This window comes from Punica granatum, chromosome 5 (genome assembly GCF_007655135.1).
Source record: "Punica granatum isolate Tunisia-2019 chromosome 5, ASM765513v2, whole genome shotgun sequence".
Classification (NCBI taxonomy): domain Eukaryota; kingdom Viridiplantae; phylum Streptophyta; class Magnoliopsida; order Myrtales; family Lythraceae; genus Punica; species Punica granatum.
Genome location: NC_045131.1, coordinates 14,556,731 through 14,578,887, shown reverse-complemented (window position 1 = coordinate 14,578,887; position 22,157 = coordinate 14,556,731). Strand labels below are relative to the sequence as shown.

Sequence of the window (22,157 nt, the reverse complement as noted above, 5' to 3'; positions counted from 1 at the left end):
ATATGGCGGCAGGCTTAGTCAAATCAGTGATTCATTCTCTTGTGAATTCCTGGGGTGTTGCCTTTAAACTTCCTAAAAAAGTTCCAAGGATGATGGAGCGGTGTTGTAAAGCATTCCTATGGAAAGGAAAGAATGGGGATGCCAAGGGTGCAAAAGCTAATTGGGATGCAGTTTGCTTGACAAAAGATGAGGGAGGGCTGGGTGTCAAAAACCTCCTAAATCGGAATGCCTCTTGTACTATGACGTTTATCTCGTTGTTGTTTAAACAAGTAGGATCAAGCGGATTGCGTAGGTAAAAAGCTTATTCGATCAAGGATAGGAGTTTCCAGAGTCTTCAAATCCCTCAACAAAGTTTTTATGCAAGCGGGAGAAGTCTTGAAACTAAGAGAGGTAGCATCAATAACAATTTTGGGATCCAATTGAATGCAACAGCAGCTGATGCCTTTGTTATTAACTGATTGACTTCGAAGACAGTGTAGAGAAAGAGACAAGAACTGTACAAAAAGTATTTGCTGGCACAAAGCTTGATCCTTTTGAAGCCAATACTGTCTCATTAACTAATAGCAAAAGTGATAACCTTACAATCTTCAGCACCATTAAACAATATTTTGAAATTTTTTCATGACACGACACATTGTCTATTTTCCGTTCATTCCCTCACGGAGAGCTGCCGTTGCCGACATTTATGGTCCACCTTGCACAGCTGAATTTTTTGTAGGCCTCGAAACTTTTCACAATATATTACGAAACTTGAAAATTTTTCATAATATAGCACATATAATATGTAATTTCACCAAATTGCCCATTTTATATAATGAACAGAAGCTAATAGAGCCCGCAAAAAGTCTAACTGTGCAAGGGTGGGCTCACGACATCGGCCACATCAACTTTCCATGAAAGGATTAACGGAAAATTGACTTCGTGCTATGTCATGAAAAAATTTCGAAATATCATGCAATTTAATATAATTAATATCATATGTGTTATGTGATAAAAAAAAATTTCGAAATATTGTGTTATACATTAAATTTATCCTAAGAAAAAGAAAAACAAAAAAAAAAAAATTTGTTCCTCTCGTGACCTCGTCTCCTGCCTCATTTCAGAAGAAGGGGACCCTGCGACTGCTAGTAATCCTGCCTTTCCAGTCGACGTCGAGCTACTGTGCTCCCTATCGAGCCCGAGCTGTTGCTCCTCCCCGCTCTCCCCGTCGGTCGAGGCGTCGAGCCGCTGCTGCTGCTGGCTGCCTTGCCAGTGTAAATCGATCTGCCCCTGCTCGAGCCCGGGGTGAGCTGCTGCTGCTGCTGCTCCCTCCCCTACCAGGCGGTGAGCCGCTGCTGGTCCCTATCTCCCTCACTCTCTTTAATAGTGTAATTTAGTCATTCGATTGTTGATTAGCTGGTAGTGTGACCATCGCTCAAATTTTCACTGATTGTAGCTGATTGATATCCCTCCACCTTCAATGATTTCCCTTACAACCACCTTCAATGATTTGAATGATTATGAAGAGAGTAGCCGATTATGAAGATGAGAAGAGAGTTCGAAAGGCGGTGAAGAAGTCTGTTCTCGGATATGGATTTTTTGATTTCACCATTTATTTCGTTGGGTTGGACAATATGCGTTGAACTTTATTGAACATGTGTTATGTTGAAGTTGATCACTGGACCTTTTGATTTAGTGAACACTGCGCTTATAGATTAGCTCAGAAGAAGTATGGGGTCTGTGGTGAGGTAAAAATAAATCAAGTCTACAGATGATCTTTGTCCGATGGAGCACAGGCGGGTTCTTTGCAACTTGTGCTTTATCTGGGTGCCGGATCCCATGTGCAATTATAATGCGGATGTAACTTTGGTTTTCAGGTGAATCTATCTTGTGTTTGAAAGAGGGATAAAAGATGCCTTTGGGACTACTAGCGGGACTCACAAGGGCCGTGAGGAGGAAGCGTACTTCCTCTCTTGACATTCTTTCCTCGAAGCGTGCTCCAAGAAATTATTACAAGGGGAAGAATTGCAAGCCCACTGGTTTTCATACTCGCAAAGGTCTGATCAGTTTCCTTTCCACTTTGTAGAATGATCTCAGTCAAACTTTTCATCCTTTTGTGATTTAGTGTAGCATTGATCTTAAAATTGGCATATCAATTAGATTACTAGGATTAGACAGTAGCAGGTGCTAGATTGAAATTTCTCTTTACATATGGTGCGACAGTAATGAACTGGTGTGGTTAAACCGCTAGATGGGAAAACAATCTGATTTTGGGCAATCTCGCTTCAGCTGGAATTACAGTCAATAAGACTAGGTTGACACCCTTTCTGCTCCAAACGCTAGAAGCTCTTTGAAACTGTTGTGAGATCAATTCCTTGCACTAGGACCTACAAAATTCATGGAGTGGAGTCGTAATCCTACAGTTTTGTGAAAGATTGATGTATAATCAGAAACAGAGAACAACTCAGAGTGTTGATCACAATAATTTGTTGGATATTTCTAATTGATTGTTTGATACTTGAACCAAATATGCATTGCAGGTGGATACGTAGTGGTGCCAGAAAAGCTGCCAAACTATGTTGTCCCTGACTTGACCGGTTTCAAGGTGTCCAATATTCATCTTGAATTTCTCTTTTCTTTCGAAGCATATTGCATTTTATGCCTTGCAAACCTTTATAAACGGGGCAGTCATATCCTGAACTGTGGCCTTTCAAGAAGTTTGAGCTCTTGTGATGAGCTGCTTCCTCGATTCGCTTGTTTTCATTGAGTGCTTCCATACGACACTCGTACACCCTTCTAGTGCTTGCTTGATCAGTCTATCGAACCTAGAGTAATACCACATACTGCAAGTCATGCCGAGTACCTTGCAACGGCCTCTGTTTGTGAAAGACCATCACCAGTCCCATCTTTTACTTGTCTGTTCATATTAATCTTCATGGGTCATGGCCATGCAAATGATGCAGTCTCATGAGTAGCACGTCTCGTTTTCCTTATTCTTGATCCTTATTTTATTTCATGTACAATTTGCAGCTGAAACCATATGTCTCACAGTGCCCTACAGAAGTGAAGACTGCTGAAGCTGGTGATGCATCTAAATGAGCAAATTGACTGAGGAAAATAATTGCTTAGGAAAGTTAGCAATTCTTTTTTACCATTTTAAGAAATGAAATGAAATCACCAAATTTTAATGTATCTGATAACTGATTCCTTGAGTCATTGCCCTTAAAATAATTTGAATCAGTTGTGGCATCACATATATTGGGTTAGACGAAGATGCTGCTGAATCAAGCTAGAGACTCTGTTCGTATGTATAATGATCATTCGAGCATGACCTGGTTAGTGATGCTTCTCGGTTTCGGCATACATCTCATGTACGCACCAATAGATTGAGAACATTGCTCAAATCTTCTGATTTCTGACAGGTGGAGACAGGTTTCTTCCATGAACCTAATTTCGCTATGGTATACTAATCCTCCTGAACGTGTTTCGGACTTGCGAGATTGCTTTCGCATTTCTATGTAAACTGGAGATGTAGAATTGATTAGTTTAGTTAGTGTTTTTATGTTGCATGAGAACAAAAGCAGAAGGTCACAATAATAAAGAGAATAATGACAAGAGTTAGTACCAGCGTTCCGCACGGCTTTCTATAAATAATTTTTATATTTTTGTGTAAGCCATTTTAAATTATCCCAAAAGAATAAAAATAATTATCTAAGTTTGTAGCATGAGTGGCTTTTTATAGGTCAACATACAAGTTTTTAATTAAAAATTATGCAAGAAAATCATAAAGAAACTAATCGTAGAGCCCGTGCATAGGACGTACATGTTCAATTTTTATAATTTTCTCAATTTTATTATATATTATGTGTGTTTTGAATTTTATAAATCTTGATTTACCATCATTAAAACTATATATTAGATATATATGAAGAACGTTTGCTATTTTCGTGGATACAATCACAAATCATATCTGCAAAATATATGATGATAGAGGAAAAGGGAAGAGAGTGTCTGAGATCGAAAATTGTGGAAGTAGCTAACTTGTTAGTTAAACTTAAAACTAAGACATGAAGTTATTATTTCGCCATTGACATTTTCTTTAGAGTGAATATGATTCTAGAGTGATCACCAAAAAATATTCCATTAATCTCATCCATTAGATATTTTAACATTTAATCATGATCGTCCATAATTTATATATTTTGCTCCCTATAATTTAGTCCTTCAAATGAATGCAATCTCGTGAGTAACACGTCCCATTCTCCTTATATTTGCTCCTTATTTTATTTCCTGTACAATGTGCAGCTGAAACCATATCTTCCAGTGCTCCTATAGAAGTGAAGGCTGCCGATGCATCTAAATGAGCAAATGGACTGAGGAAAATAATCTCTGATTGACATTCGCAAATCTGTTTTACTATTTTAGGATATTTTTCTTCATCTTTTAGGGTTGAACAAACTGGAGAACACTCTATATTCGCCAAATTTGTGGCCAAAGTTTAGTGTATCTGATTCCATAAATCATTGCGCCCTCAAAACAATTTGAATCGGATATGGCATCACATATATTCGGTTAGACGAAGATACTGCTGAATCAAGCTCTAGATATTCTGTTGGTTCATTCGAGTATGGCCACTTTCGCCGAAGCCTAAGCCTTCCACGATATTTTCTCCTTGCCTTTCTCTCCAAACAAAGTCCTAATAGCATTCTGGGTTTTAAGTTATCCTCACACTTTGTTAGTTCATGCATCCCGGTTTCCAAGAAGGTCAATTGCTTCCTAAATCACTGCAATTGCTCGCTGCTTACCTAATATGGGATCAGTCTCTGAGGAGAATACTCCTAACCTGGGAATTGGTTCAGTTTCGGTCGAAGCTGAACCTGAAACCCTGCGGAGAAACGGGAGCAATCTCCCGAATTTTCGCCTTTCCATTAGGCTCAAGTATGTCAAGCTTGGGTACCACTACCTAATCTCCAATGCCATGTACATATTTCTTATGCCACTTATAGGCATAGTCTTTGCCCATTTATCGACTCTCACGGTGGCTGATTTCCTCGGCTTGTGGGACCAGCTCAAGTTCAACCTAGTCAGTGTGGTCCTCTGCTCCACCCTCATATTCTTCCTGGCCACGCTCTACTTCATGAGCTGCCCGAGGTCCATCTACCTCGTCAACTTCGCCTGCTACAAGCCTGACCCAGAACGGAAGTGCACAAGGGAGCTGTTCTTCGAGCGGTCGGGCATCACTGGCAGCTTCACAGATGAGAACCTCGCGTTCCAGCAGAAGATCCTCGAGCGGTCCGGGCTCGGGCAGGACACATACCTGCCCGAGGCCGTGATGAGGGTCCCCCAGAACCCATGCATGGTTGAGGCAAGAAAGGAGGCAGAAGCAGTCATGTTTGGGGCGATCGACGAGCTTCTAGCGAAGACCGGGGTTAGAGTTAAGGATATCGGCATCTTGGTGGTGAATTGTAGCTTGTTCAATCCCACACCTTCTCTTTCAGCTATGATTGTTAATCACTATAAGCTTAGGGGGAACATCTTGAGCTATAACCTCGGTGGAATGGGGTGCAGTGCTGGGCTTATCTCCATTGACCTAGCAAAACAACTCTTGCAGGTTAGTCATGATATATATTGTTCTAATTCATTCCTTTGTTTTTTCAGCTCTCCAGCTATTTTAGCCGTTTCCCTCGATCGGTTATAATTTGTAGTGTCTTATTAATTTAAGTACTGGGATTGAGAAATTTGAACCGTGAGGTAAGGCGGATATTATTTTCTTAGCAAAGATTGGTGGGACATGAAACCTACCATGTGTTAGGAAAGAGTCTTAAGTGCATATAGCTCATATACAAATGTCTAGTAAAAACATGTGTGGCCGTGGGTGATATGCAACTGTCAAGTATATACGTGGTCTCATATATGTTGATCTTGTCAAAACACCGGTGCGAGGAAACCATAGAATACAGTTCGATAAGGAGGTCATTAGATATCATTTAGATCATGATATGAACTTGACCTGCTCGATGTTTAATGTCAGTCAGTACTTTATCCCGATGAAATTGGGTTACATGAAGCAACTTGGTCCTGAACCTTTTTCTCCTTCTTTTAATAGGTGATTCCCAACTCCTATGCACTTGTAGTAAGCATGGAGAACATAACCCTAAACTGGTACTTTGGGAACGACCGCTCGATGCTTGTTTCTAACTGCCTGTTCCGAATGGGCGGGGCTGCAATCCTCTTGTCTAACCGGGCTTCTGATCGCCGACGGTCCAAATACCAGCTCATCCACACAGTGCGAACCCACAAGGGCGCAGAGGACAGATCCTATGGGTGTGTCTTCCAGAAAGAGGATGAGACTGGAAGGATTGGGGTCTCGCTCTCAAAGGACTTGATGGCTGTCGCTGGTGAAGCCCTGAAGGCCAATATTACCACACTAGGGCCTCTAGTGCTTCCCTTGTCGGAGCAGCTCCTGTTTCGCTTGACTTTGGTGGCACGAAAGGCATTCAAAATAAGTATAAGGCCGTACATTCCCAACTTCAAGTTGGCCTTTGAACATTTCTGCATTCATGCTGGTGGGAGAGCCGTGCTAGATGAGCTGGAGAAGAACCTGGAGCTGACGGACTGGCACATGGAGCCTTCGAGGATGACCTTATTCAGGTTCGGAAACACGTCCAGCAGTTCACTTTGGTACGAGTTGGCATACTCTGAGGCTAAGGGCCGGATCAGGAAGGGTAACCGCACAATACAGATTGCGTTTGGATCAGGATTTAAGTGCAACAGCGCTGTGTGGCGAGCCCTTAGGACAATCAACCCCGATAAGGAGAACCCCTGGATGGATGAGATTCATAAATTTCCAGTTGAAGTCCCACGAGTGACATCTATAGCCACTTGAAAGTTTGATTTTCTGCTTGTGCGTTGCATATTTAGGATTTGGATAGTCATAGAAGAACTCTGTCCATTCACTTTTCAGATTTCTCTTTTTGATTGTTTGATAATTGAATATGGGTTAATAGAAGGGCGGGAATTTGCTTTCCTCATTGTTAGCATCACATTCCATGTATGTAGCCGATAATCGGGGATTCTATTTACACAAAATTGTAATTTTTTTTTATTGAAAGGAAGTGTGGTGCAATGACGCACTCCCTCACCTGATAACCAAGAAATTATCGGTTCGATATTCAGAAGGACTACTTATATTCTTTATTAGCTACTAGTCAAAATGCCACGTACATGGTGTTCATCTCCATTTGTTATATGTTTATAATTTCTTTTCAAATAATATTGCCTATAATTTTTTAAAATGCCAACAAGAGAATCAGTATAAATGGATTGGCCCGACTCCAAGGGAAAATCTTGAATATTAATACGAAGACAAATGTTTTGTATCTGTCTCTTTCTTGTATGGTTAAAATCTTTTTTTCTTTTCCCTCGAGGGAAAAGAACGAACTTCGTCCGTTTATGTGTTTGTCACTAATACAGATCGGAGGTTAGCTAGAATTTTGGGTAAAAAAAACAAAAGGAGCCGTCACTTATTACGATAGAATATAGGGAGAAAATTGCACCGAAAAAAAAAAGAATATAGGGAGAAAAGAAATAATAACTGGGCACAAAAGGAAAAGAAATAACGCTTTATATCTAGATTGTTGAGTTGGAGACATGGGTCACGGGCTTGCTATTTTATCTAACGTTCCCTACCCGTGCGGCCCTAGAATCTCTATTCTAGGCAGCATTTCCCTTCACAAAACTTCTAGAGAGAGAAACTAGAGAGAGAAGCTCTGAAAAATGATACTTGTATTGCTTTTTCAAGTGTATCTACAATTGAGAAGGTGAATCCCTTATATAGGCACTCGGTATTTAATGTATATCCAACTACTTCTACCATCTACTGGTATAAACGCAATCATCCCAACTACCGACATTAATTACAGAAGGATCGGGAAACTTCTAGAAGGTTCAAGGACCGAGGCTCTCTAGAAGACTCCATCACACGCATTCCCTAGCAAACCTCAACAACTTCGGTCTCTCTCGATCATCTTCGATGTTAGGAAGGTCCGTTCGTAACATTCTCCCCCACCTATTATGGCGACGCCCTCGTCGCATCCTCTGCATAAAAGGTCTCGATCTGCTTTGTGAACTGTCACAAGTCTTCGGCAGGTTCCCAACTTGCCTCACTCTCAGGTAACCCCTTCCATTTGATGAGGTACTCATGCTTCGGCTTGCACCAACGTTTCCTCACGACCCGAACAGCCAAGATTTGCCCGACATCCTGGTCGTATGCCGCCTTAGCCCCAATTGGTGCACGCGAGGACTATGCCCTACTCGGATCTTCCTTGTCCTCCTGGAACGACTTCAGCATACTCACGTGGAATACCGGGTGGAGCTTTAACTTCTTAGGGAGTTTCACCTTGTACACCACGTTACCTACACGCTAGAGGACTTGGAATGGGCCCTCGTATCTCCGTGTAAGGCCCTTGTGCACGTCCTTGTGTCGGAGAATATTGTGTAGCTTAACCAACACAAGGTCGCCCACACTATACTCGACGTGGCGACGCTTCTTATCGGCCCACTTCTTCATTCGCTTCGTCACCCTGTTGAGGCAAGACCGTGCCAAGTCCGCCTCTTCTTGCCAACTCTTGACGAGCTTGTACGCCGCTGGGCTATTCCCCTTGTAGCCCGATGCCACCGTACTCGAGGTTGATGGCTGTTGGCCCGTCAAAATCTTGAAAGGACTTTTGCCGGTGGAATCGCTCCTTTGACGATCATCGTCGCCCAATCCTTTTGCGTTGTGCTCACGTAGTGTCGTAGGTACAACTCCAAGAGTGCATTCACCCTCTCCGTTTGGCCGTCGGTTTGAGGAGGGAGACTTGTAGAGAAGTTCAAGCTCGTGCCCAAAAGCTTGAAGAGCTCAGTCCAGAATCACCCCGTGAATCGAGGATCACGATCACTCACTATCGTGGTCGGCACGCCCCAGTACTTGACCACGTGCTTCATGAAAAGTCGGGCTGCCTCTTCCGCTGGGCAGTCCTTCTTGGCCGAGATGAACGTCGCATACTTCGAGAATCGATCAACCACGACCATCAACGTTTGACATCCCTCCGACTTCGGAAGGTTGACTATGAAATCCATCAAAACACTCTCCCAAGGACGCTCTGGAATGGGGAGAGGCTCGAGGAGTCCTACGGGCGACTTCTTCTCTGTCTTGTCTTGTTGGCACACAAGACAAGTCTTCACGAAAGTCTCCACATCATCCCGTAGTTGGGGCCAATAGTACCGCTCTTCGACGAGTGCCAAAGTGCAGTGAATCTCCGGGTGACCAGCCTACTTCGAGTCATGGCACTCCCATAGAATCTCCCGCCTGAGGTTGTCATAGAGCGGCACGTAGACTCGACGACCCTTGGTGTAAACAAGGTCGTCCTCGCACCAAAATTGCCGTGACTTCCCTTCGTGAGCGAGCTCCAAGAGAATGCGGGCTTTAGCGTCATGCTGCAGCCCTTCCTTGATCCGACCCAACAATGGACTCTCAAGTCGGCTGATCGCGGCAAGTTCCACCCGTCGACTCAGTGCATCAGCCATGACATTGGTCCTTCCTGGCTTATACTCCATCACGAAATCGAACTTAGCCAGGAAACCTTGCCAACGAGCTTGCTTCGGGGATAACTTCTTTTGCGTCTGGAAGTAACTCATGGCAATATTGTCCGTCCTTACAACGAACTTTGAGCCCAAGAGATAGTGCCTCCAAGTCCGGAGACAATGCATCGCCGCCGTCATTTCCTTCTCTTGGACCGTATATCGCCACTCAACGTCACTAAGCTTCCGGGACTCAAACGCGATGGGGTGGCCATCTTGCATCAGCACCCCGCCGATAGCGAAATCCGAGGCATCCGTCTCCACCTCGAACGGCTTCCCATAACAAGGCAATGCGAGAACGGGCTGATCCGTGACAACCCGCTTCAAACAATCAAAAGCTGCTTGACATTCGTCTGTCCACTCCCAGGCTCGAGCCTTCTTCAAGAGGTTCGTGAGTGGCACGGTGATGCTTGAGTAGCCCTTGATAAACCGTCGATAATAGTCGACGAGACCAAGGTACGAACGCAACTCTGTCACTTTGGTTAGCGATTCCCACTCCATGATCGAGGCCACCTTCGATGGATCCATTCGAACCCGACCTCCACCAACGATGTGGCCGAGGAAAGGGACTTCCCTCTTAGCGAATGCACACTTCTCCCTCTTCACGTACAAGGAGTTCTCTTGAAGCACCTCGAACACCTGTCTCTCAAGTGCTCAACGTGGTCCTCGAGTGACCGGCTATACACAACGATATCGTCAAGATAAACCACCACAAATCGACCAAGGAACGGGTGGAGTACCTTATTAATGAGGGTGCAAAAAGTGGCCGGTGCATTAGTCAGCCCAAAGGGCATGACAAGAAACTCGTAGGAGCCGTATCGCGTTACGCATGCGGTCTTAGGCTCGTCCCCTTCCGCGATCCACACTTGGTAGTACCCCGACCGTAGGTCCAACTTAGAGAACCACTAAGCTTCCCCAAGCTGGTCAAAGAGATCCGCAATCAACGGTATAGGGTACTTGTTCTTGACCGTCAGCTTGTTCAGTGCCCGGTAGTCTATACACATCCGCAACGACCATCGTGCTTCTTTTAGAAGAGCACCGGGGCACCGAACGGGGCCTTCGAAGGTCGGACATAGCCAGCATCAAGCAACTCCATGAGCTGCCTTCTGAACTCCGCCAACTCTGGCAGCGCCATCCGGTAAGGAGCCATGGCGGGTGGCTTAGCATCGGGCACCAACTCAATCCGATAATCCACCTCCCTCTTAGGTGGAAGCTTCTTCGGAAGTTCCGTCGGCATCACATCCTTAAAGGAATCGAGGACTTGGGCGACCTCCGCTGGTACGTCGTCTCCCAAGCCCACATCCTCATCTACCTTCAAGGCCACAAGGTACGTGACTTTTCCTTTCTGGATCCCTCGCTTCAGTTGCATGGCCGACAAAGTCTTTTGCCCATTCCCATCGACCACTTGACCGGCACCACGCATTGGCACTTGGCATCCAACACACAGATGCAATCCGCGAATGGGACGAGTAGTGCATCGATCTTGTCGAGGAATCCATCCCAATAACAAAGTCGTAGTCATCAAGAGGGATTACCTCAATAGTTTCCTTTCCGCTCCACTGCCCGATCCGGATATGCACGTCCTTAGCAACACCGCATGTCGGGACTTCTTTGGAATTCACCATCTTGAGCTGCCCCCTTGTCCTTTCAACACGAAGTCCCAGCTTCTTCGCGCTTTCTTCGGATATGAAGAGGTTGAAGGCTCCTGTGTCAACAAGAGCGCTAAATTCCTTCCCAGCAATTTCAACATCCGCAAACATGAGCCCCTTCGACCGATTGGCCTTCCTGGTCGTAATGGAGCTAAGGATACGCAGCGAGCCCAACCGCGTCTCCTCTTCCTTATCATCATCGGCTTTCACCAACACCGCGAGCTTAGCTTTGGTAGGGCATTCTCGGGCCATGTGCGGACCCTCGCATAAGAAACACTTGAGCATCCGCTCATCCTTCCCCTTTGGCTTGCTCGACCCCGCCTTGTCCTTGAAAGTTGACTTGGCCGTCTTGCCACCATCGGATCGGTGGGACTTCTCTTTATCTCCCCCACCTTTGGGCTTACCCTTCTCCTTCGAGTCGGACTTGCTTGATGAACGGAATTCCACCAGTGACTCCGCCGTCGACATAGCCTTGTGCAGATCCTGTACGCCGCGGCGTTGCAGCTTCTGCTTAGCCCATGGTTTCAGCCCATCCATGAACTGGAAGAAGGCTTCTTTGTCAGTCAGCGAAGGAATCTGGAGCATGAGTTCCGTGAACTGCCGCACATACTCCCGAAGTTCACCCTTGTGCTCCAAGCGTCGAAGCTTGGCGCGAGCTTCATCCTCCGCATACTCAGGGCAGAACTGTTGGCGGAATTCAGCCTTGAACTCCTCCCAAGTGTTGACCGTGTTGCCACTTTGGTCGTCGCACATCCCACGCCACCATAGCAAAGCGACATCCATAAGGTACATAGAGACCATCCCCACACGGACAGCATCATCCTCTACTCCCGTCGCACGAAAGTAAGTCTCCATACTCCATATAAAGTTGTCCACGTCCTTGCCACCCTAGTTCCCTTGAACTCCTTGGGCCTAGGGACATCTGGACGTGTGCTAAGCTGACCCATGCCACCCCCATCGACACGAGTCCTCCGCACTTGCATGAGCTCGACCCTGAGCTCATCGATCTCAGCGTGCATGGCCGAGACAAGGGCTTCTAGCGTCTCGTCCCGCTTGGTCAGCTCATCCACTGCAATGTTCAAGGCGCCCTGCATACCCTCTTAAAGCTCCTTCAAGTCCGAGCAGAGCTCCTACATGCCCTTGGACGCGTCCTCGGTCTTGCCTTGGACGTCCGCCATAACAACCTCCATCTTTGTCATGCGGCCCTCAAACGAACTTAGTAGATCCCTCGAGTTTTCCCGCTGCTTCTTGGACTTTGCCCTCATCTCATCGATCACCACCTCCAATTGGTTAGTGGTTTCCATTGCCTTAGACCTTCGCTCTGATACCACTTGTCACGGGCTTGCTATTTTATCTAGCGTTCCCTACCCGTGCGGCCTTAGAATCGCTATTCTAGGCAGCCTTTTCCTTCACAGAACTTATAGAGAGAGAAACTAGAGAGAGAAGCTCTGGAGAATGATACTTGTATTGCTTTTTCAAGTGTATCTACAATTAAGAAGGTGATGCCCTTATATAGGCACTCGGTATTTAATGTACATCCAACTACTTCTACCATCTACTGGTATAAATGCAATTATCCCAATTACCAACATTAATTACAGAAGGATCGGGAAACTTCTAGAAGGTTCGGGGACCGAGGCTCTCTAGAAGACTACATCGCACGCATTCCCTAGCAAACCTCAACAACTTCGGGCTCTCTCGATCATCTTCGATGTTAGGAAGGTCCGTTCGTAACACATGCATGTTAAGAAGATGAGAAAGGGTTTAACCCAAAAAAAAAAGACAAAGAAAGAAAAGGAGAAAGTACATCGCCACGTGACGTGAGAAAGCACCAATTAAAATGTATGAAACTAGGGATTTGGTGCTAATTACTCAAATAATTCCATAATTATTCTTCATTAAAGTATTCTTATTAGTTTTTTCTCACCACGTCATTTGAGCTAGTACCATCTAAAATTTTCTCGTATGATAGAAAGACATTTTATTCCTATGCTTGTCCAGAGGCACCATTAGCACCATCAGTCATGTCCATTACCATAAATGAGGCAATTGAAATAAAATAAAAATAGTATGGAAATACTGAAGGGAAAAATGGGAATTATGAAATGTGGAGAAGCATTTTTTGAGCTTCGCACTTTTATATTAGTATTAGTAGGCAAATTCGTGTGTTGCACACGAAGCTAGAATTTTAAATCGTTGGAAAGCCCTTTTTTTCCATTTCTTTTATAAGGGAATAAACAACCAATTGAATACTTTTGAATATTATTACATTACAAAACGTAAGTGATGGAGCTTACAACAATACACTTCTTAATGGGAAAGCAAAAGAATTTAGAACATGGATTTTAACTACTTTGTCTTTGGAAGTCGTCTAACCAAATCACAGGTAGCAACACAAATAATAAACTGTACGAAATTATAATAAAAAATAATAAATAAATAAATAAGTCCGATTGGGGAGGGCGAGATACAAGTTAAAGAGTATAATAGCATTGTTATCAGAACCGGAGCGGACCGGCCGGTTCGACCGGTCGGACCGGGACCGGTACCAAGTCCGGTCCGGTTCGCCTAAAAACCGAAATGGCAGCTTTGAACCGTCGGACCCATTGAACCGGCCGGTTTAAAGCAAAATTTCATTAAACCGGCCGGTTCTATGGGTTTTTATGGGTTTCCTATTTAATGTAAAAATTGGTTGGTTGTGTAAGGATTTGAACTCATGACCTCTTGCTTTTCATATTAGCATACTACCAACCAAGCCACCACCACTTTTTTGTTCTTTTAACTCTACTTTTAAGTACTTATTAAAATAAAATATTTATTTTGAAGTAAGAAATATTAAATATAGATACTTTCTTATACTATTGCTATATTTCTTTAAAATCATCATACTTTTATCTTAATTATCATAATTTTTTTAATAATATGAATATTTATTTTATTTTAAATAAACGAGCGGTCCGACCCATCGAACCCCCGGTTGGACCCATAAACCCATGACCCCGTACCCCTTCCGGTTCATCATCCGGTCCGGTTCTGATAACACTGTATAATAGCCTCTCCCTTATTGTTTATAAGATTATTGTTCCCTAAGCTTTCTTTCATTCAGTTCGTCTATGTTCCTCCTCCATTTAAACTTCGTATGCTATAATCTTTAACAAAACCTGTTTTTTGAGTTATGATTCATAGCTAGGTTATAGACCAATAAGTATAGAATGTGGATCTACATGTGTGTAGCACATGATACTTGATTGGTTTTTGATCAAGTTGTAATACATGATGATAAAATGATAGATAAAATATATAGTTCATTTTGTAAGAAAAATAAGTATATAGAACATTACAAATTATCTTATTGATTAGTTTAAATATACCAAATTAATAAAATTTAAATTACTAAATAACTACTAATATTAATTTTTGAAACTATATATTATTGTAGTCGCGGTCACCAAAAACTAAATATAGTTGTAGGCATGAAAAATGTCCTTATCAAAAAACTACAAAACAATTTATAATAAATTAAAATCTTATGGTGGTAAACAATATTAAGTTATATTCTATAAAAAAAAAGTAAATAAAATGAGCTAATCAAGACAAAATATACATATTTTAGATTTATAATTTTTCATCATTCCTCTTACTATAAATTTTAACAGGCTAACATAAAAGGTGAATGTATAATCATTTGTCTACAGATAAGAATACTTTCAAAAAAGAATGCACGAAAATTACATTGTCAAAATTTATAGAACTTGTTGGACTTTTAAACAAATAATCAATCCAAATGAAGATAGACATATTTTCAGTTCAATTATTCAAGCAAAAAGAAATATTCCATAATGTTTTTACCATGAATATGAACCACTTGAACACCCTTGATGTTGAGGTTAAGTATAACACATAATATATGATAAATTTCGATGACACTCCCTATAATTTGTAAAGTAGTCAGGGACACCCCCTCCTTTCAAAATTAACCACGCATCACCCCTCCTTTCGTTGATTTCTACTGTTTTTCTTAAATCTAGTCAGATTTGGTTCGGGTAATGAAACCATCTAACCGGTCGTTTTGTGCAGTTCCGTGACTTGAGATCCATCAGGTAAAGTGAATGTTCTCTTGGTTCCACGTCAACGAAAGGAGAGGTGATGTATGCCTAATTTTTTAAAGGAGGGATGTCTTTGACCATTTCACAAACTATAAGGGATGTCGTTGAAATTTACCCTATAATATAATTTAGAATATCATTAAAAATAAAAATATATATACAATAAATGAATTAATATAATAGAGATGCATCAGAAAATGAGAATAAAAAAGATAGGAAGTATTGTCTAATTGCACGAAAATTTTCAGAACAATTAGAATGACCCTAATTGTAATGAAAAATTACAGCTTCTTTTTTTGTGAAAATTATATGCATTTCCATTTTCTTCTTTTTTTCATAAATTTATATATTTATCAAAAAATAGATGAATCAAAATATATATCATAAGTGCACGTAGAAATTTAATACAACTTATAAAATACCATTTTGAAATAGTATAATTTCAAAATCAAAATACCTTAGGATTGAAATATGTGATAAATTAATTAATATAATAGAGCTTCAGCAAAACAAGGGAAAAAAAAAAGATAATCAAGAGCAAAAAGATTAAAACGTTAAAAGAAAAAATGGGAAGAAACTGAGACGAAAAAATAGAGAGTCTAATCTAGACACTCATAAATTTCTCGGACAATTATAATAACATCAAAATTAATGAAAATAATTAAAACTAATCTTCTTTTGCATTTAAATTATATGTAGTTTTAATTTCTTCCCAATTTTTGCACTTTGATATCTTGGTCAAAAAAATAGAAGTGATTGCAAATGCAGAATGTTCATAAATCGTAGATATTTCATGCAACATACATAAAAACAATTTTGAAATAGAAAATATGAATGAAAGAACATGCATTGCTAAAATAAATTGGAGCATATATGCTTAGTGTTGGAAAAAGAAAAACTACGAAAGAGGAGACGAGAAATTGAATAAAAGCTGTAAATGGATGAATAAACCATTTAAAGAACTTAGCAAAAAAAAAATTACACTTTTTATGATAATTTAATATAGTAGACAGGACATTCATTTTTTCCAAACTTTAACTGTTTTTCACTTTTGTTATGAACTTTTAATTTTTTTTTCAGTATTGTCTTCAACATTACAAAATATGTTAACTTCAGTTTTTTTGTTAAAAAAATATGACGCCACATTTTAAATTAAATGAAAAAAAAATATTTTTGAAAATAAAAATTATAAAAAAAATTTAAAAAACTGGTAAAAAGTAAAACTTAACTGGACAGGGAGGGGGGGCGGGTGGAGGCAGTGCATCTCATTCCTGAGTGGAGACTCAACGCTAGGAGCCATCGGAGAATTGAGGGGCTTCTCCAATTCCAACTTCTTGTTCTTGATCTATGATTCCATAACATCTTCCACAATTGTCATCCTTCACTCCTAAAATAATATCGAATTGTAGATTTTCATGGGATACTTTTCTCGGGCAGGTCAGGGGAAATTTTGTTTATAATAATAATACGTCTCAAGTCCTGAAATTGAAGATTCATCAATTACATTCCATATTCACTGACAATTTGCTCAAAGCTGACATTTTAAGATTGAGGAATACATTTATCTGAAAGGTTTACTGAGATAATAATATCTGAAGAGAGATAATGATACGGGCAGCGTTAGGAGTCAGATATGGGACCAGTGTCGTTGCCGATGTTGCCGATGTCGATAAGATAGAGGACTGTAAAAATTATACGAATTATGGTTCTGATGATGGTCCTCGTTCAGGGGTTGACCAATTTAGCCATTTAAGGCAAATTTTATAAAAGTTCAAAGCAGATGCAGGTACGAGCAAAGCACGATTCTGAGGCCCCATCATTAACACCGCACCATTATCCTTGCCAGATAAGTAAATCCAGTGGAAGCATCCGCAGGCTTCTACAGGTTTAATTGACCACTCAGAGAACTTGAATCAACTCGTGCAAGGGAAGGACTCATAGATCGAGTCTGGCAGAAATCTGTTTGGCAATCAAAGGGATGAAACCAACATTGGCCGACAAACCTTCCCATTTCATTAAGGAGACTACTCTTACAAGGGTTTTTCTTAAAACATGTAAGTTAACCGGTACAATCTCATGTCAAGAAGTAGAAATACATGAGCTTCAACTTAGCTCGACAGATAAACACGAGGACCCGCCAAACATCATAAGTTGGTAGGATAAATATTACATGTTAGAATTACAACATCACCTCGGTCAATGAACTCACAAAAGAGAGAGCTGATCTGCTCAGTGAGATTCGACAACTTTAGCCATAGAGAAAACTGATCTGCTAGTATTTGATATATACATGCCAGATAAATTAACTAGCTCGACATAGCTAGAGGCAAAATACCTGCTCGATAGTCAAGTCATCTCAATAAGGCTGAAGCTCCCCGCTTACATTCCCCAGATACCACGAGCAGAGACCATCTTGTTGTTTGGTCTCGCTGTGAGTTCGTACAGAATCCTCGCGAAAAAGTCAGAATGCCTCGTGTCCATGAAGACAATATCTGCAAAGGTGTTCTCATATGCTAGCAGAAGGGGCCTATTCTGGGGCTCTGCCACGAGGCTTTCCAGAATCATTGCGGCTTTCCTGCAAATTTCTGGAACTGGGTGTGGCACCCTTATCACTTTTATCAGTCGGTCAATGGCCCTACAGTTAAGACAAAAAAAAATTTAAAATAATACTAGAGCTCAGCTGGTTTAAGGGAGAGAAAACATCAGATTATATGCAGCACATATGAAATTCCACATTTAGACCACTTTGCATCGCAAAGTTTTCTATCAGTTATTTACTCCCATTTGAATTTGCACTTCCAAGTTTATTTGAACCTTCCAGCATTTACTACTACTAATTGTGATTCCACCTCGTGGAATCTACAACATCTTCCCAAACTGGCAGAAGACGTGTTGCTGGCAACATCACATGATACATACAATCTGAGGTCATATTGGAAAAGAAATTCGCAATACTGACCATAGGAATGAGAAAGCTCCTTCTAGTAAGTTTCCATCAAGATTCTCAAATAATGTAAACAATAAGATTCAAACTGGATTAAAATGATGAAGTCAAGGTTCCAACTGGTTCTATGCGATAGCGGGCCCAGACTCTAAATTAACAGGTGAAATGGCTTTTGACATTTTTTTTTTTAATATTTCAGTGAAAAAATGGTCACTAGGAGAAACTTCAAGAATAAAATTATTATTTTTCCAAGGAAACAAAAAAGAAGATGAAAATTACCATCTTTCCCCTGCAAGCTTTAATTTGCAGTCCATGTTGACTTCAGCAAGATTATAGAGAGCACCAACAGCAGCAGCTTGTGCATCATAGGCTGGAAAGCTCAGTAGATCGATCAGCCGCTTGTGTATCTGCATTGATGAGGTATCAGAAACATATAGCACACCTACTGCATCCACAATTAATAGTAATACTTTGAAAAGACTGATATATTTCAAACCTGCGGAACAAAGGGGAGAAGAAAAGGTTCATTGTCAGGATTGATTATCAAGCGGCCAATGAATTCAGCAGCAGCACAATGCCAGGCTTTCACAGCAGATCCTAGCATCCCCATGATGGCTTGAACTGCACGCTTCTCTCTATTTGGTCAAAGGAATCATATCAATCAACAAGAATGAGAAAAGGTATTAGCATACTAACCAAAAAGAAAGAAAAGTAGGGTCTCTCACGTGATTTTGATGTAGGACGGCTTGTTTGAGCTAAAAATCCGAAGATCGAGAAATGGAGCCAAATTCACAACTGTCTCCAGTGCATTGGTGACAAGCTCCTCATCCTCTGCAGATATTAGACATTTCAAAAGGCTTTCCAGAACACAGAAACCAGAGATGCTTAAGTTAGGGATTACATTTATGAAACAAAGATTGAGAAACAATGAGAGCTGCTGTTTTTACTTGTTTTTGGTTTCAAAACCAGAAAAGAATAAAATTGATACATTTATTCTGATTAGCATTAAATAAAAGAAAATCTGTCCACTCACCATGAAGATTATAGAGACATAACAAAAAGCTACCATCGAAAGATTCATTACCCTTTTGTCTCATCTTCATAAAGTGCTACTGCATTAATGGTTTTAGGGGTAAAATCCTCAATGGGAATCATTAACATACAATCCAACAGATGGAAATATTGACCAATAACACATGTAAGAAATGGGATACACACGGAATAAAATAACATTGGATAAAAGGCATTCATCTGATCTAAGTCAGAATATCGAATCTAGGTTGGACAAAAAAGTGGCTTTTAGTGTTTAGCATTGCTTGTAAATGTAGAAGAAAAAGTAACAGAAATTGGAATTCTGCAATTCCAGTAAAAAAACGGCTAGTCTCTAAATTCATGTTCTGTTCATGATTAATCTGCGATTATGGTTACATATGCACACTTCTCTCCACATAAGAGCCAAAAATTGTCTATTATCTAAAACATCAACAAAACCTAAAGAAATATATAATGTAGGCACGAATAAAGTATTTACTAACGCTAAAAGTTTTTAGGATACTGTCGTTTTTTTCTCTTCCTGCCAGCTAGTGCAATTTTAGAAGTTAGTCTTTGTTAATCCCGCGCAAACTCTTTCAAATTCTAAAAGAAAGGAAGTAATACTTCCTATTAGCAAATGTAAAAATTTCTACCTGTCTAATTACCACCAGTTGTTTTCCAGGTTTCTTAGCTTAAGAACCTCATTTACTTTTGGGACTCCCCTAATGAAGCATTTGAGAATTGTTGCGTTTACTTCTATTTGGGGACACACAGTTACGTGCAACACATCCATTCATTGGTATATCAAGCATATCTTCCATTTACATCCTTAATAATAATGAAACAGTCAAAAAGGTTAACTTAAGTACAAGGGAAAGGATAAATATTTCTTTTTCTTCAAGTAATTTAACATAAAGATTCTCTTTCTCCTCAGCAATCCCAAAAAAAATTATTGCGGATAGGTGTGCATATAGTATATGTGTTTTAATATGCTACTTAGGTGAACAGATACATGCCTATATTTGTAGTAGCTTTCACATGTAACATAAAAGTAATTATACTATTACACTAATATAATTGGAAAAAAAAAGGCACGAGGTAAAATTTTCCATATGCATCACATATAAAAAATATAACAAGGCCACAGTTTTAAGAATTATAGTATGCACTATCTAGGAACTTCCCATGGGAGTGAGTCTATATGGAAAACGACGAACCTGTATTGAAATCTTCTATGCACTGGAATACTGTCTCCAAGCAATGCCTGTGTTGGGCCATAATGACTTCATTTTCGGGCATGAAAGAGAAGTTGCGAATAACATTAGAAGCTGCGACTGCACATTGCTGTCTTTCTGCTCTCCCTGTATCATCTACATTAAACAGCCCATCTTCCTCTGACCACCATTGAGGAGGACGAGCTTTAGAGACAGCCTTCTGCGAGGCTGTTTCTGTAGCAGAGGAACCAGCGCTCCCCCTGTCCATACAAACATTCTCCATGCTCAGGCTCCAATCCCACAGTGTGTGTGTGTGTGTGTGTATATATATATATATATTCTTTTAATGAACCAAGAACATCGAGGTGACAAATCAAAATTGCATTACCCTGAATGTGCAAGTGTTTGATTTGTCCCCAAAGCATCGTGCTCATTCCCAAATCCTGTTACCAGAGAATTTGCACCAAGTGTTCTGACCCTGGTTTTTCTATCGAGTTCTCTCGGAAGGGCTATATCCCGCCAATCATCAATCTATTTCATGGAAAAAAAATTTAACTTTCAGATTCTATTAAGGAAGACAAGTGAAACGAATTATGCATTTCGAGGTTAGGAAAGTACGACAGCAATCAACTTAAATACTTTCAAAATTTATTAGACGAACATGGTTTTTGCTACTTATTGCTTGGAAATGCTCCTCCCATTGTAATCAGGGAAGTGCTGTATATATACGCAATTGCTTAACGGGGCAGCAAATACTTCGGCAGGGAGTGAAATTTCGGGAAAACAGCATTCTTTCAGTTAATTTAAACCACTAAACCTCATCATACTGAGAAGTTTACATACAACTTGAAGCAGGGCATCGAGCAGGCCGGGGATTTTGGAGAGAGGGGTAGCATCCTTGCGCACGTCTTCCTTCTCCTTGAAAGAGAGCAGCGTGAGAGTGTTCAGTGCCCATGTGAGCTCACTCTTCAGCCCACTCTGAAGCGCCAGAACGATCCTTCTATGGTTTTGATCTGCAGAAGAAAAGGAAAGCTTCCGCCTTACAAGATTTCCATTGCCGTACAAGATTCATGTAAAGCAATCAAATTGGAGACGAGGACAGTATGGGAATCGACTGGGCAGTAATTTGGCGAAACTGAGCTAGGGTTTTCTGTACTGACCGGCGAAGGAGCTGTGCACTTGCAGGGACGGCCCCAGGAGAGACGACGGAGCGGCAGCCTCGGCAGCGGCAGCCGCAGCAGCAGCGGCGGCGGCATTGGCGGCTGAGTTGCTGTTAGTACTCCCGAAAGGACGGCCTCTCTTGGGCGCGGGAGGGGCGGAGCCTCCGCCTCCACCGGCCGCTTTGCCGAGGTCCCTCTTCTGCATCACTTCCCTCTCTGACGGAATTCAATTGCGACTTGGTGATCTGAGAGAATTGGGTGTTAGAGATGATGAATGAATATGGGCTGGGCTGGGCCGGACGCCGTTTGATTGAAACCTAAGGCCCGAAAGTCTTGTAATAATATTGAGAACTGCAAATAAATATGCTTTTTGTTTTAATTTGCACCAGCTAGAGCTCGCGCTTTGCCGCGTGAATAACAAACACCGATTTTTCATAATAAACTTACATCTT

The 22,157-nt window shown here is 41.3% G+C and overlaps 3 protein-coding genes and 1 pseudogene across 7 annotated transcripts; 2 read left to right on the top strand and 2 right to left on the bottom strand.

Annotated features, from left to right (window-relative positions):
• The first annotated feature begins 1,048 nt into the window (after positions 1-1,048).
• Positions 1,049-3,342, top strand: LOC116209575 (39S ribosomal protein L41-A, mitochondrial-like). 5 transcript variants are annotated; one of them, XM_031543249.1, is made up of 5 exons: positions 1,049-1,284; positions 1,436-1,555; positions 1,857-2,036; positions 2,520-2,584; positions 3,010-3,342. In XM_031543249.1, exons 3-5 carry the CDS (start codon positions 1,892-1,894, stop codon positions 3,076-3,078), a joined length of 279 nt encoding a protein of 92 aa, XP_031399109.1. In that variant the 5' UTR covers positions 1,049-1,284; positions 1,436-1,555; positions 1,857-1,891; the 3' UTR covers positions 3,079-3,342. The 5 variants fall into 5 exon arrangements, with proteins under 5 accessions (XP_031399109.1, XP_031399108.1, XP_031399111.1 ...); XM_031543248.1 differs by having other exon boundaries at positions 1,049-1,323; XM_031543251.1 differs by lacking the exon at positions 1,436-1,555.
• Positions 3,247-7,090, top strand: LOC116209574 (3-ketoacyl-CoA synthase 11-like). Its single transcript, XM_031543246.1, has 4 exons — positions 3,247-3,314; positions 3,402-3,440; positions 4,285-5,590; positions 6,086-7,090. The coding sequence occupies exons 3-4, from the start codon at positions 4,790-4,792 to the stop codon at positions 6,863-6,865; spliced, it is 1,581 nt and encodes a 526-aa protein (XP_031399106.1). The 5' UTR covers positions 3,247-3,314; positions 3,402-3,440; positions 4,285-4,789; the 3' UTR covers positions 6,866-7,090.
• Positions 7,091-9,291: 2,201 nt separating this feature from the next.
• Positions 9,292-12,553, bottom strand: LOC116208999 (annotated as a pseudogene).
• A 4,781-nt stretch (positions 12,554-17,334) lies between these two features.
• LOC116208755 (armadillo repeat-containing protein LFR) lies at positions 17,335-21,953 on the bottom strand. Its single transcript, XM_031542306.1, has 8 exons — positions 21,706-21,953; positions 21,389-21,558; positions 20,934-21,076; positions 20,549-20,805; positions 19,025-19,130; positions 18,796-18,934; positions 18,579-18,706; positions 17,335-17,990 (listed from the first exon to the last, which is right to left on the bottom strand). Exons 1-8 carry the CDS (start codon positions 21,908-21,910, stop codon positions 17,735-17,737), a joined length of 1,404 nt encoding a protein of 467 aa, XP_031398166.1. The 5' UTR covers positions 21,911-21,953; the 3' UTR covers positions 17,335-17,734.
• Between the last annotated feature and the right edge of the window lie 204 nt (positions 21,954-22,157).